Genomic DNA, 15,592 nt, shown 5'->3' with positions numbered 1-15,592 from the left:
GCTAAGGAAGAAGTAAAGGTATGTATTTGCAGGTGATATGATCTTATATACAGAAAACCCTAAAGAATCCACAAGAAAAAACTACTGGAAATAATAGAAGAGTTGAGCAAAGTATCAGGATACAAGTTAAATTTACAAAAATCAGTTGGATTCCTCTACACCAACAAAGAGAACTTAAAAGAGGAAATCACCAAATCAGGACCATTTACAATAGCCCAGAAGAAGATAAAATACTTAGGAGTAAATATAACCAAAGATGTAAAGGACCTATACAAAGAAAATTACAAGACACTATTGCAAGAAACCAGAAAAGACCTACATAAGTGGGAAAACATACCTTGCTCATGGATAGGAAGACTCAGCATTGTGAAAATGTCTGTTCTACCCGAAGTGATATGCAGGTAACTATGCAATCTCGATCCAAATTCCAGTGGCATGTTTTAATGAGATGGAGAAACAAATCACCAGCTTCATGTGGAAGGGAAAGAGGCCCCAGATAAGTAAAGCGTTACTGAAGCAGAACAAAGTGGGAGGTCTCACTCTACCTGGTTTTAGAACTTATTATATTGCCACAGTAGTCAAAACAGCTTGGTACTAGTACAACAACAGATACATAGACCAATGGAACGGAATTGAGAATCCAGATGTAAATTCATCCACTTATGAGCAGCTGATATTTGACAAGGCCCAAAATGTGTTAAGTGGGGAAAAGACAGTCTCTTTAACAAATGGTGCCAGCATAACTGGATATCCATCTGCAAAAAAATGAAACAAGACCAATACCTCACACCATGCACAAAAACTAACTCAAAATGGATCAAAGACCGAAATGTAAAATCTAAAACGATAAAGATCATGGAAGAAAAAATAGGGGCAAGGCTAGGAGCCCTAATACATGGCATAAACAGTACACAAAACATTACTAACAGTGCACAAACAGCAGAAGAGAAAGTAGATAACTGGAAGCTCCTAAAAATCAGACACTTAAGCTCATCCAAAGATTTCACCAAGAGAATAAAAAGACAACCTACAGACTGCGAAAAAATTTTTGGCCACGACAAACCCAGTCAGTGATCTCTAAAATCTACAAGATACTGCAAAACCTCAACAACAAGAGGACAAATAATTAAAAAATGGGCAAAGGATATAAGCAGACACTTCACCAAAGAAGACATTCAGGCAGCTAACGGATACATGAGGAAATGCTCATGATCATTAGCCATTAGAGAAAGGCAAATCAGAACTACAGTTAGATACCATCTCACCCCAACAAGGCTAGCATTAATCCAAAACACACAAAATAATAAATGTTGGAGAGTTGTGGAGAGACTGGAACTCTTATACACTGCTGGTGGGAACGTAAAATGATACAATGACTTTGGAAATCGATTTGGCGCTTCTTTAAAAAGCTGGAAATAGAACTACCATACAATCCAGCAATCCCACTCCTTGATACAGATCCCCAGAGAAATGAGAGCCTTCACACTAAAGGTTCCATGCACACCCATGTTCATTGCAGCACTGTTTACAATAGCAAAAAGATGGAAACAACCTAGGTGCCCAACAGTAGATGAATGGATAAACAAATTGTAGTATATTTATACAGTGGGATACTATGCAACAATAAAGAACAACAATGAATCCATGAAACATAACATGGATGAATCTGGAAGGCATTATGCTGAGTGAAATTAGTTGCAAAAGGAGAAATACAGTATGAGACCACTATTGTAAGAACTCAAGAAAAGGTTTAAACACAGAAGAAACCATCCTTTGATAGTTATGAGGGTGGGGAGGGAGGGAGAGGGGTATTCGCTACTAGATAGTAGACAAGAATTATTTTAGGTGAAGGGAAGTACAACACACAATACAGGGAAAGTCAGCACAACTGGACTAAACTAAAAGTAAAGAAGTTTCCTGAATACAACCAAACACTTCGAGGGACAGAGTAGCAGGGACGGGGGTCTGGGGACCATGGTTTCAGGGGACATCTAGGTCAGTTGGCATAACAAATTATATTTAGAAAACGTTCGGCATCCCACATTGGTGAGTGGCGTCTGGGGTCTTTAAAGCTAGCAAGCCGCCATCTAAGATACATCCATTGGTCTCGACCCACCTGCAGCAAAAGAGAATGAAGAACACCAAAGATACAAGGAAAATATGAGCCCAAGAGACAAAAAGGGCCACATAAACCAGAGACTCCATTAGCCTGAGACCAGAAGAACTAGATGATGCTCAGCTACCACCAATGACTGACTGCCCTGTCAGGGAACACAACAGAGAATCCCTGATGGAGCAGGAGAAAATTTGGGTGCAGAACTCAAATTCTAGTAAAAAGACCAGACTTAATGGTCTGACTGAGACTAGAGGGACCCAAGAGGACATGGCCCCTGGACTCTCTGTTAGCCCAGAAGTAAAACCTTCCCGAAGCCACCTCTTCAGACAAAGATTAGACTGGACTGTGGGACATAAAGTGATACTGGTGAGGAGTGTGCTTCTAAGCTCAAGTAGACCCATGAGACTATGTGACCAGCTTCTGTCCGGAGGTGAGATGAGAAGGCAGAGGGGGACAGCAGCCAGTTGAATGGACACAGGAAATACAGGGTGGAGAGGAGGAATGTCCTGTCACATTGTAGGGAGAGCAACTAGGGTCACATAATAATGTGTGTATAAGTTTTTGTATGAAAAACTGTCTTGAACTGTAAACTTTCACTTAAAGCACAGTAAAAAAAAAAAGGATGCCTTTTTGAGGTTCTAGCATCCATGCTGTGACAAACTGCTACGCAAACATACACAATTCTTTAGCACAGCATTCCTTAGCACTTATAATTTATATATCCATATTTTTGTTTAAATTGAGTATAATTTATGAGGCAACCCCTCAGAATCTTTCTGGCCACTGTAAGTGCAGTCTTTAGTAGAGGCTAGGAAACAGTTATTAAGGTCCTTTCCTGCCTTGTAATTCTAAGACCTTTAATGTCTGCTCTGATGATGTCCTGATTTAAATCTTTGCCATGTTGAATCAAGGAAAAGCACTCTATCTGTGAGAAGTGGAATTTTAGTTAAATTTCAACTCTTTCATTTTAACTTTGATGAAGATAAGCAGAGTAATTTGAGAGACTGTTTTAACCATGGTTAAGGAAATGTGGCCAGAAGGTTGTATGGCTTTTAGCATCTGCAAAGACTATTTTTAAATGCTAGATGGGAAAAAAAAAAAAAAATTTTTTTTTTTAGATGGGAAAAGACAGTGAAATTAAAAAGTACTTGCCTTTTATGTCTTGCTGAGGAAACTCCTTTATAAAAACCTTTCAGAATCATGTCATGTTAAACCTGAAAGGAACTTTGAATAGGAAATGGTTGTCCAGAAGGCATAAAGGATTTGCTGAATTAATTAGTAGCTATGTTTTTTTTTTTTTTTATGGTAAGACTTAGCTTCAGAATGGCAAACTTTATTATAATGTAGGAGTTGCCAAACAGACCAGGATATGAATCATAATTGAGCCATTTGTTGAAGCTTAAGCCACAATTTTAATGGTTTAAAATTAGGAGTTAGAGTAATATACAAATTAAGGACTTCTTTATGTGGAAAACATTTTTTTTTTTTTTTGAAGGAAGCTAACTTTAATATTGGTTGGAGATAAACTCCAGGGAAGGAGGATCTTAGAGTGTTCTGGCTTGCTGTTGCCAAAATCATTTTTCTAAAGTACTACTCCAGTCTTGTGACTTCAGTTCAACAGCACTGATGGTTGTTTACTAGTGCATATTGTCTAGTTTACAAGTTTTTTTTGTTTCCTTCTTAATTGCTATTTGACCTCTAGCCAGCATATGCACCGATGGTACTATAGTGATTATCTGTAATTTCTAAGGTATCGTGCAGACTCTAAATGAAATACCTTTTTTTTTAATGTGGCTAATGGAATCTCTTCACTCCTTGTTAGAGCTGAAAAAAAAAAAAAAACCCTTTATTTTCATCAAAACTAAGGATGAATGATGTAGTCATATAAGGAAAAGAGGTGAAATAGCAGGGAACGGGTCACATTTGTTGAGAATTAAGCATTGATATGGACCCTTGGTGGCAAAGTGGTTAAGCATTTGGCTGCTAACCAAAAGATCTGCAGTTCAAATCCACCAGTCACTCCTTGGAAACCCTATGGGGCAGTTCTGCTCTGTCCCATAGGGTCGCTGTGGTCAGAATCAACTCAATGGCAAAGGGTTTAAACATAAATATAGGGAGTCTCTGGGTGGTGCAGACAGTTAAGTGCTCAACTCCTAGCTGAAATGTTGGCAGTTCCAACGCACCCAGAGGTACCTTGGAAGACAGGCCTGGTGATCTTCCAAATGGTCACAGCCTTGAAAACCACATGGGGCCACCATGAGTCAGAATCGACTTGACAGCAGCTAACAACAACAACAGGCATTAATATATGTAGCACTCAGTGTAAATATTTGATGATTTAAATGAAAGAATATACAAATAAATACATGAAAGAGTAGAGAAAATTATTTATAGTTTACCTTTAGTTCTACTCTGTCGCATGGGGTCACTATGAGTGGGAATCTACTCAAAGGTACCCAACAACACGATGCCTTTAAAAAAGGATTTGTACAATTACTTTTTCTGAGCACTAATGTATATAATACTAAAGGGAATAAAAAGTGCTATCATTTAATATTTTTTGTATGTATCTTTCAAGAGTTGCTGTTAAAAGTCTAGATTCTGGTACCAGAATCTAGACTTTTAACAGCAACTCTTTAAAATTTTAATGAAAGATACATACAAATAGCTGTGAAACCTCTTGTATGTCTTTTTACCTCTCTCATCTTTCATTTTCTTGCTGTAGAGTAAAAGATGGATTTAGATACCTATCACTATAAAATTTGAAGATCGTATGAAATAGCAGATGTTCATAGTTAGAGATCTTTACATGATAATTATCTTGGTTGAATATATGCTCACTTTGATGAGCACATTTTACCTTTGTTTACAATTTTGTTTTCTTTTTTTCTAAGATCTCAGTGGTTCAATAGCATCACCAGATGTCAAATTAAACCTTGGTGGAGATTTTATCAAAGAATCTACAGCTACTACATTTCTGAGACAGAGAGGGTATGGCTGGCTTTTGGAAGTTGAAGATGATGATCCTGAAGATAACAAGCCACTCCTGTATGTAAAAATAATAATTTTTTTTTTTTTTTTGGTTATTAGAGCTAATCTGTGGGATAATTACATTCTTTCATGTTATTTAAAGATAAGTATGGAAAACATTAGCCTTTTTGTCAAAAGCTATAGCAATTTTCAGTTTTACTGGTAATAAAAAAATTGATATAATAATGAAAAAATTACTTATTGCTGAAATCATGGGAAGTGAAATGAAGATAGAATGAGTTTGAAAGATATTAGGCTCTTCAGGATTATCCTGATCATATCAGCAGAAAAAGCCTCAAAAGAATTAGAAGAAACTGGTTTCATTAGATGAAAACAAAGAGGAAAGCAAATCAGAAAAAAATTGTTTAACCTACTGAATGGTAAAAATTAAAAAAATGGTAATTCTGTGTCTCTCACACACACACACATACATACACACACACACAAATATACACCAAACATTTAGGACTTACCTGGGACTATCAGCAACTTCAAGTAAACATGCAATTGAAATGAAAAAATGGGTGCTTGGGTGCTTGCTATACAAATTCAGCCTTAAGAGAAATTAAGACTAAAGAAAAGATTACTGCTCAAATCGCTCTTATACAATAATTCCAGAGCTGCCACAGGGAGTGAGGTTATAGGGAGAGTGTCACTTTATTCACAGTACTTGAAGTGTTTAAAGTGATTATGTATCACCTGGAAAATAAGTAAAGAAATTAGCAATTTTGGAAAAAAGAACCTATAAAAACCAGTGCCGTCGAGTCGATTCCATAGCTTTGTAAAATTAAGACATTACCAAAGTATTCTTTGTAGTAGATTTTTAGTAGTGGTTTAGTAGTAATAGTAGATCGGTAGCTCAAGTGCTAAAACACTGCATGTTTCTTAATGTTAATATATTTTATACAATCTGAGACACTATACATTATAAGATACAGTTATATTATGTATTATTAAGACAGAAAAAATGCCTTATACTGCATAAAGCCACAGACATCAGAGGGCTATCTCCTCTGTGAAAGGGACAGCAAGGAAGTTTGCTTATTTGCATTTGGCACTGGGTGGGGTGTTAGCAGAAAAAAATTTTCCCTGAGAGTGTAAACACCACACTGGTTCTCATATAGTTTTGCAGTCTCAATTATCAGTATGGTCCAAGTAAGTCTCAAGCACAGAATTTTATTTAAAGTTGTCCCAAATTGGTAGTGCCTCCAGGAGACTGGCAAAAGGAAAGGCAAATCTTTGAATCTTTCGGCTTCACTCTAGGCTGACAACAGTTGTAAGGTACCAGCTATTATGAGATGACTCTCCCAACATTAAAGATGGTGAAATATTGAAAAAATGTACACCTTAGAATCAATGAAATATAGTGCTTTAAGAGTGTTTTGTTGACCTAGGGAGATTATACCATCATATTTACATTTTTCTTAAATTCTTTGTAACAGCCTCAGTATTCAGAAGTGTGCCTTTTGAGAATTTTTATTTTAAAAATATAGGGAGGAATTGGATATCGATCTAAAGGATATTTACTACAAAATCCGATGTGTTTTGATGCCAATGCCATCGCTCGGTTTTAACAGACAAGTGGTGAGAGACAATCCTGACTTTTGGGGTCCTTTGGCTGTCGTTCTTTTCTTTTCCATGATATCCTTATATGGACAGTTTAGGGTAAGTATATTTTATTTTACACAAATTCTAAACATTTTAAGAGGCTTAAAAATTAATATAGTGAAATGTTAACTGTAATCCATACATTGTTTGAGAAATGCTTTCTTTACCCAATATTTCTTGTTCATTTCCAAAACTGTTAATAATTCAATAAGTGGGGAGTACCTTAGATCAGTGCTTCTCAAACTTTTCCACATCATCATTCACGTAGAAAATGTTCATATTTGTATGACACACTGGAGTATACGGATGGAACTCTTCCCAGCTGACCAGAGTGACCATTCCTTGTTGACTGGGCCATTTCTGACTTCTCCAAAGGATGAAAAGCTTGAAACACTTTACTCAATCCTGTTGCTACATTTTATTCGTTTTTAATTCTATTTTTAAAAATAAACATTGTTAATAAATGATGGCAAGGATTCTATCAGTATTTGTTTTTATACTACTTCTGATATTTTAACCACTTCGTCTTACTCTTAGGGGCTTTATCTTTTTCATCAAAATTCACATACAAACGTACACGTCCTTATTTTAAAACTTTAGGGAAGTGGAAACTAACTCTGCCACAGAGTGATTTGGAAATGTGTTAGTTTCCTGTTGCTGTTTTAGCAAGTTGCCACAAATTTACTAGCTGAAAACAACATAAATTTATTCTCTGACAGTTCTGGAAGTCAGAAGTCCAAAATGAGTCTTAAGGGACTAAAATCAAGATGTCAGCAGGGCTGGTTCCTTTGGAGCCTCCAGTGCAGAATCTTTCTTGCCTCTTCCACTTTTAGAGGCTGCCAGCATTCCTTGGCTCCTGGCTATATCACTCCAGTCTCTCTTTCCAGGGTCACATCACCTACTCTTCTACTGTAGTCAAATTGCCCTCTGCCTACCTGTTTTTTGGGTACTTGTGATTACATTAGGGCCCACCCAGATAATCTAGAATAATCTCCACATCTCAAGATCCTTAACTCAATCACATATGCATAGTCCCTTTTCCTGTATAAGGAAACATTCATGGTTCTTGGGATTACAATGCAGACATTTTGGAAGGGGGGCATTATTCAGCCTACCACAAGGAACCTTAGGAGATATGATTTCTGAAAACTGTGTTTGTTGAACATTACACTGGTCCTAATAATATTCACCCTAGATCAGTAGTTTATATTAGGTATTCTGTTGGAAGTGTTGTCAGGACCATTGAAGGTGAAGGGGGGTTCTGACTTGTCCACCACCAAACCTTCATCTAGAACATCTGTTACCAATTTTGTATAATCTTTCATTTGAACAAAGGATTCGAAGGCTGAAAGCAAGATTATTGCCTCCCATAGAATATTGCTCACTTTGTCTTATGTTTTCTCACGATTAGATTGAGTTTATGCATTTTTAGCAAGAATACCAGAAATGATGTTGTATCCTTCCTTGAGTATGATACTGAAATGTGTTATCACTGATGATACTAACCTTGATCACTTGATTAGACGCAGTAGTGTCTGCCCAGTTCCTCCATTGTAAGGTTGCTATCTTTTCCTTTATAATTAATATGTTGTAGAGATACTTTGCAATTATGCAAATATCCTGTTTCTCATCAAACTTTAGCCCACTGATTTTAGCATCCATTGATGGATATTGTGTGTAAAAATTATTACTGTAGTTTTCGCTGAATAGAGATTTTTCTGTTTCCTTCATTCCTTTGACATTTATTGTTATTTTTCTCTAAAGAACAATTATCTTTCTTTCCCATTACTTTATTATTTGTTTATGTCAGCATGAACTCATAGATATTTATTCTCTGAGTTATAATCCAGTACTATAATCATTTTATTGTTCAGATTGTTCCACCTTTAGCCATTGGAAGCCCCTTCAGGTTGGCTTCTGTATCCTGTCAACATGCCCCCATCCTTTTTTGAGTACTTCCTTTCTGACCTTACAAGGTTTGTGCCAGGCTCATCTTGTTGTTTTTTCCCTGCCCTCTTTCTGGACTCAACCATTTGTCTAAGGAGTCTTGCTTCATTTTATTGGGAATGATGTGTAGAAACTAGAATTTGTATAATAAGCATGTTTATGTTGCTACTGAGGCATCATTGTTTCTTGGCCCACCCAGCACACAGACGTTGGAAATATTTGCATGTGTCATTACATGAAGTCTGAGGAGTTAAAGTTGTCTGAAATGTCTTCCCTATTCTGTTAATTGGGTAAATGTGTAACTAATTTAATTTTTAAAGAACTCCAGAGAGGACTGGTAACTTGTTTCAGTTATTAATTTTTATTGCAGGATGCTGTAAATCAGGGGGTTGGAATAAGTGTTTTGTTGTCTTTTATCATAGATCTGGAAATACTGGGATTTCCTTAGGCAATTAATCATTGCTAAATTTTCATTATGGGTGTAAAATTGTATTAAACATTGTATTCTTGTTAAGTTGGAAAGATGCCTGGGAACTCACACAACCTTTCTGTGACCTAAAATTGGGCATGTCAAGCTATCTTATATGGCAGAGAATTGAGTTCCTATAAAATCTTCAGCTTGTTTGATACAAAGAAATTAATTGCATGAAATACTTTTTGTTGTTTTCCCTTAAGGTGGTCTCATGGATTATCACCATTTGGATATTTGGTTCCCTAACAATTTTCTTACTGGCCAGAGTTCTTGGTGGAGAAGTAAGTAGTTGATTTGGAAAATAGCTTTTGCTTTTTATGGTAAGCTTTATTTTTCATACTCTAGGTACAGTCAGTAACTATACTCAGCGTAATGGTTTCTTGTCCCAGAATTGCTTTTAAGTCATGCTAGTGGGTAGTCCTTTAAGATGATTTATTATTCAACAAATTAGTATTGTGCTTACTCAATGTTATAAGGAATGAATAGGAGAGAAAAGATCCCATCCCACTCCTCAAGCATTATAGCTTTTTAGGGAAGCATATAATTTGTTCTTTATTACAGCAGTTCTTAAAATTTTAGATCTTGGGTCCCCCGAAAGAGTTTTTGTTTATGTAGCTTATATTTATCAATATTTACCATATTTGAAATTACAACAAAAATTTTAAATGTTTATTCATTAAAAGTAATAATAAACCAACTACATGTTAATGTAGCACATTTTTAAGAAAAATAACTTTTCTAAAATGAAAAAAGTTAGCGAGAAGAGTGACATTGTTTTACATTTTTGCAAGTAGCTTTGATGTCTGGCTTAATTGAAGATAGCTGTATTTTTTATCTGCTTTTTGTATTTAATCTGTAGTGATAGGTTTTTTTTTTTTTTTTAATTGTGCTTTAAGTGAAAGTTTACAAATAAGTCAGTCTCTCATACAAAAATTTATATACACCTTGCTATATACTCCTAATTACTCTCCCCCTAATGAGACAGCACACTCCTTGCCTCCACTCTCTCTTTTCATGTCCATTCGGCCAGCTTCTGACCCCCTCTGCCCTCTCATCTCCCCTCTAGACAGGAGATTTCAACATAGCCTCATGTGTCTACTTGATCCAAGAAGCTCATTCTTCACCAGTATCATTTTCTATCCCATTGTCTAGTCCAATTCCTGTCTGAAGAGTTGGCTTTGGGAGCAGTTCCTGTCTTGGGCTAACAGGAGGTCTGGGGTCCATGACCGCTGGGGTGCTTCTAGTCTCAGTCAGACCATTAAGTCTGGTCTTTTTGCAGAGAATCCGGGGTCTGCATCCTACTTTTCTCCTGTTTCCTTGGGTTTTCTTTTGTGTGCCCTATATATTTTTTTTTAATCAGGGCAGTCATCAGTTGTAGCCAGGCACCATCTAGTTCTTCTGGTCTCAGGCTGATATAGTCTCTGATTTATGTGGCCCTTCCTGTCTCTTGGGCTCATAATTACCTTGTGTCTTTGGTGTACTTCATTCTCCTTTGGTCCAGGTGGGTTGAGACCAATTGATGCATCCTAGATGGCCACTTGCTAGCATTTAAGACTCCAGACGCCACTCTGCAAAGTGGAATGCAGAGTGTTTTCTTAATAGATTTTATTATGCCAGTTGACTTAGATGTCTTTTGAAACCATGGTCCCCAAACCCCTGCCCCTGCTGTGCTGGCCTTCGAAGTGTTCAGTTTATTCAGGAAACTTCTTTGCTTCTGGTTTAGTCCAGTTGTGCTTACCCCTCCTGTACTGTGTGTTGTCTTTCCCTTCACCTAAAATAGTTCTTAGTTGATAGGTTGTTTTGGTTAAAGCATATGAAGAAAATAAGACCTCACACAGACATGTTATTGGAAAAGTGCACTATTTTAATAGTCTTTTTAGATAATTGTGAATATTCTTAAAATTCTTAGGTACCATACAAAACTTGACAAGTATTAGTTTCTTCAAGATTTGTTGCAGTGTGGAATCTGAAGCCATATCAGTGAACTTTTCATACTATTTCATTAAAATTCACTTCGAATGGATCTTTTTAACCGTGCAGGACTTTGTAACATCATATATTGGTCATTTGGAAAACATTTGTACACTGAGTTATGCACATCTTCCAACTGTTGACACCTTTTACTCTACAATATCAGAAAATCACATTCATTGATATCACCATGTATATCATCAGAACAGTCTCTACTGGAAAACTGTCAAGCTTACAGTGGTGGATACAAGTTTTACAAAATTCTAGTTTTTGCTTGAAAACTCAGACTTTATCATTTGCAGCAAATACTGTCAGTTGTTTTCCCTGAAGCAACAGGCTCACTTCATTTATTTTCAAGAAAATGCCTACTCTTACCCAAATCTGAATAACCATAGTTTGTCTGTCAGTTGTTCTTTCAAGTAAAAATGGCATTCTGTGAAAAAAAGCATCTAATTCAACTCTTCACTCATCCACACAAGTGCTCTTCCTTGGGATAATCCTTGCACTTCAGTATACAGCACAAATGCTTCGTGTGTACTTCCCATTTTGACACATAGAATATTAAAGATATGTACTTGGAAGTTGAGTTGTAATAAAATTAATCATTTTTATTGCTTCATCAAGGACATTCTTAAGTGTAACTGGCTTTTTTTCTTCTTTTTCTGCGTATAGTATTAAAAAACACAATAACTACTAGTATAATCTCTGTCACCTTGATTCATGCCAAGACAACAATTTTACCCACCATTGCTTTTTTGCCTAATTAGTGCAAATATCAAATCCAATAAAAAAGGCAATAATGTCTTATTAATATTATTATAAAAACAATTTTGACATTACAGTCTTCTGAAAGTATCTCTAGGACCCACTGGGGCCCATGAGTTACACCTTGAAAGCCAACCACTATTTTATTAAGACTTTATGAATTGCTATATACCTGGGGGCCCTGGTGGTGCAGTGGTTAAGAGCTACAGCTGCTAACCAAAAGGTCGGCAGTTCAAGTCCACCAGCTGCTCCTTGGAAACCCTGTGGTTCTATTCTGTCCTATGGGGTCTCTATGAATCAAAATCCACTCAATGGCAAAGGGTTTTATATACTTGGGAATTCTGGTGGTTTATTCTGTGGAGAGAATAAAACAAAGGGATTCAAGGCAGAGTTATGATGTGAGTACTGGCTCATGCGTATCGAATGCAGAAACTTTGAATCATTTTCTCACAGTTCGTGGAAAGGTCTCCCAAGGCAGTTACTTAGCTCTTATCCATCTGCTTTCTAGCTTCTAAAATTATGCTGCTGTTTTCCTGTCTCCTGTTCTTTTCCTGGTTATGCCCCTTATAAAAAAGGAGTTTCTTTTTCTGTTTTATTAGAGTTTCAGGAGAAAGAGATAGTGGATACGTATGTTTAATCCAACATCTTAACCTAGAACTTGCAAATAAATTTAGAATAACATTTATCTACCATACTTTTTCACATGGAAATAAAAATAATTCTAATGGAGACCTAAAATCACATTTGTTCACATAGTATTCCTTATACTCTCCACAAAACCTAATGTAATATTTATTTGAAAATAGATATGACTAAATATTTTTGGCAGTGTAGGACTGTTAATGTAGGAGTTAATTAAGCCTAGATCTTAATGTGAACTCTCACCTGCCAGCTTTGCTTTCCTGAGCAAAGTACTTTGCCTCTCTAAAACTTAAGTTTTTCATAATGGGGACAGTAATACCTACTTCATAGAGTTGTTACTTCATTTGATCTTCACAGCATGCGAAGCCTTATTATTGAACTTGGCATATAAATCGTATGCCGTCGAGTTGATTCCAACTCATAGCGACCCTGTAGGACAGAGTAGAACTGCCCCATAGAGTTCCCAAGGAGAGCCTGGTAGATTCCAACTGCTGGCCTTTTGGTTAGCAGCCGTAGCTCTTAAAACACTATGCCACCAAGGTTTGGAGCCACTAAATATACTTTCAGTCTCTCCTCACCCTTTTTCCCTTCCTTTCCGGTCTGGATTTGTCACAACTGGCTTCTCTAGACCTTGATTTTTTCATCTGAACAAGATGATTGTTGTCCGTTTAAGTACTCCACGTACAACTTAAGGGAAGTAGGGCCAGAGTGTACTCTATAGATACATTGAAAGTAATTGGATTTGTAAATCTAAAGCTCCAGAGAGAGATAAGGACTAGAAATGTATATTTGGGTATCTTCAGAAAAATGATTATAGAAGCAGTACTATGCTCCCAGGAATGTAGGAGAATCACTAATTCTGAAGATGTTAAAATTTTCCTAAATTAATCTAAAAATGTAACATAATCACAAACAAAATTCCAACAAATGTTTTGAGGAATTTAACCAAAATTATGCTCAAATCATTTTGCAGAAATATATATGCATGTGAGACAATCCAGGAAAATTATTGAAAATAGTATATTTATATAATAATTTGAAATGTAAGGGTTATGATACTTTGACTTTTTCTTAATTCACTTGTGTATGTAAGTAAACAAAGAATATATGATGTTCAATAGTGATTAAAATGAGTATCTTGATTTCTATGATACTTATTTAAAATTTGAAAATTCACAGGTTGCATATGGCCAAGTTCTTGGAGTTATAGGATATTCGTTACTTCCTCTCATTGTAATAGCCCCTGTACTTTTGGTGGTTGGATCATATGAAGTGGTGTCTACACTTATAAAAGTAAGTTACGTAGTGTGTATTACAGAAAGTCGTGTGCTATTTTCCAATGTCAAAAGTAAATTAGTTCTCTAGGTAAAAATGTCATATAACTGTTTATCATACAATTGGTAGTGTTTTGGAGCAGTAACCTTCCTTACTGATCTTACTTATTGTATTTCTTTTAGTTTTCCCCTTTAATCTGCTGGAAGTTGCGATTATACTTCTAAGGAATAAAAAGTACAAAGAGTGAATAAGGCCTCAGGATATTACACTCAGAGAACTTTTAATGTTGAATTCTTCTGTATGTTTATAGCACAGTTTCATCTGATTAGACTTTTGAGGAGGAGATTTATTTAAAATTCCATTGTGCATTTATTTAATAACTGTTATTCCTGTTTGAGTAGTAACTTTCTTAACTAGTATAATAAACATGGTTCTAATAAATTGGCTTTTTTGTTTTGTAAAGATCAGAAATTCTTTATGCTGTGTTAAATATACATTAAGATATGTATAAATTTACAGATAATATTAACCAAACCAAGAACCAAACCCACTGCTGTCAAGTTGATTCCGACTCATAGCGACCCTATAGGACAGAGCGGAGCTGCCTGATAGAGTTTCCAAGGAGTGCCTGGCAGATTCGAACTGCTGACTGCTTGGTTAACAGCCGTAGCACTTAACCACTACGCGACCAGGGTTTCCACAGATAATATTCGAGTGCCTGCTCTGTGCCAGGCACTATCCTACGCATTATATATACTTTAAAATCCTCATAACAAACCCTAAAAAATATTTAAGATTTCCACTTTGCAGATGAGCAAACTGAGGGTAAGAAAAGTTAAGATACCTCCCCAAAGCTAGACAGCAAGTAGCAGAGCCAGGATTTGGATTTAGAACGGATTAGTTCAAAAACCCACATTGTGTTTAATACCCGGTGTTTATATAATGTCAGTATTCTAAAAGGAATAATTATTTCTTTTATATTGGGATTAGTAATGAACTTTAAAAAGAACCAAATCTCATAAAAAGTAAGTGGCTCTGTCTACTCATAAAAAAATGCGTTAGTGGGGAGACTACCTAATGGCAGTGGTGGTCTTAAAAAGTTCTGTTATCCACAAAGAAAAAATTATATTCACTATTTATTATTAATACAGATATTATTCTCTGAGTGTTAATACAGATATTAATAATAAATAGTAATGTTACTTAAATTTCAACATTTACTAATTTTGAACAACTTTGGGGAATAAATGCTTTAGCATGTGTATGCATATTATACAGTGAATATAAATTTTTTTCTTTGTGGATAACAGAACTTTTTAAGACCACCACTGCCATTAGGTAGTCCCCTCACTAAAGCATTTTTTTACGAGTAGACAGAGCCACTTACTTTTTATGAGATTTGATTCTTTTTAAAGTTCATTACTAATCCCAATATAAAAGAAATAATTATTCCTTTTAGAATACTGGCATTATATAAACACCGGTTTATTAAACACAATGTGGGTTTTTGAACTAATCCATTCTAAATGCAAATCCTGGCTCTGCTACTTGCTGTCTAGCTTTGGGGAGGTGTCTTAACTTTTCTTACCCTCAGTTTGCTCATCTGCAAAGTGGAAATCTTAAATATTTTTTAAGGTTTGTTATTAGGATTTTAAAGTATATATACTGCCTAGGATAGTGCCTGGCATAGAGCAGGCACTGGATTGGTAGCTATTGTTATTACAAATATTGTAAAAGAATATTTTGAGAGCATCCTTGCATGTGTG

At 35.9% G+C, this 15,592-nt stretch overlaps 2 protein-coding genes across 3 annotated transcripts in view; both read left to right on the top strand.

Annotated features, from left to right (window-relative positions):
* The window catches only part of BIRC6 (baculoviral IAP repeat containing 6), a 582,018-nt gene that overhangs the window by 80,219 nt on the left and 486,207 nt on the right, over positions 1-15,592 (top strand). The window lies entirely within an intron of this gene.
* Positions 1-15,592, top strand: part of YIPF4 (Yip1 domain family member 4) — a 36,154-nt gene that overhangs the window by 19,032 nt on the left and 1,530 nt on the right. The window contains exons 2-5 of one of the 2 annotated variants that reach the window (XM_010595847.3): positions 5,011-5,164; positions 6,640-6,730; positions 9,377-9,454; positions 13,731-13,844. In XM_010595847.3, coding sequence (XP_010594149.1) covers positions 5,011-5,164; positions 6,640-6,730; positions 9,377-9,454; positions 13,731-13,844 — 437 coding nt within the window. Of the gene's footprint in view, positions 1-5,010; positions 5,165-6,639; positions 6,812-9,376; positions 9,455-13,730; positions 13,845-15,592 lie in introns of both variants that reach the window. The other variant, XM_003416065.4, reaches the window with a different exon arrangement.

Source organism: Loxodonta africana, chromosome 26, assembly GCF_030014295.1.
Source record: "Loxodonta africana isolate mLoxAfr1 chromosome 26, mLoxAfr1.hap2, whole genome shotgun sequence".
In the NCBI taxonomy this organism is placed as follows: domain Eukaryota; kingdom Metazoa; phylum Chordata; class Mammalia; order Proboscidea; family Elephantidae; genus Loxodonta; species Loxodonta africana.
This window is presented reverse-complemented; position numbering and strand designations above follow the sequence as displayed.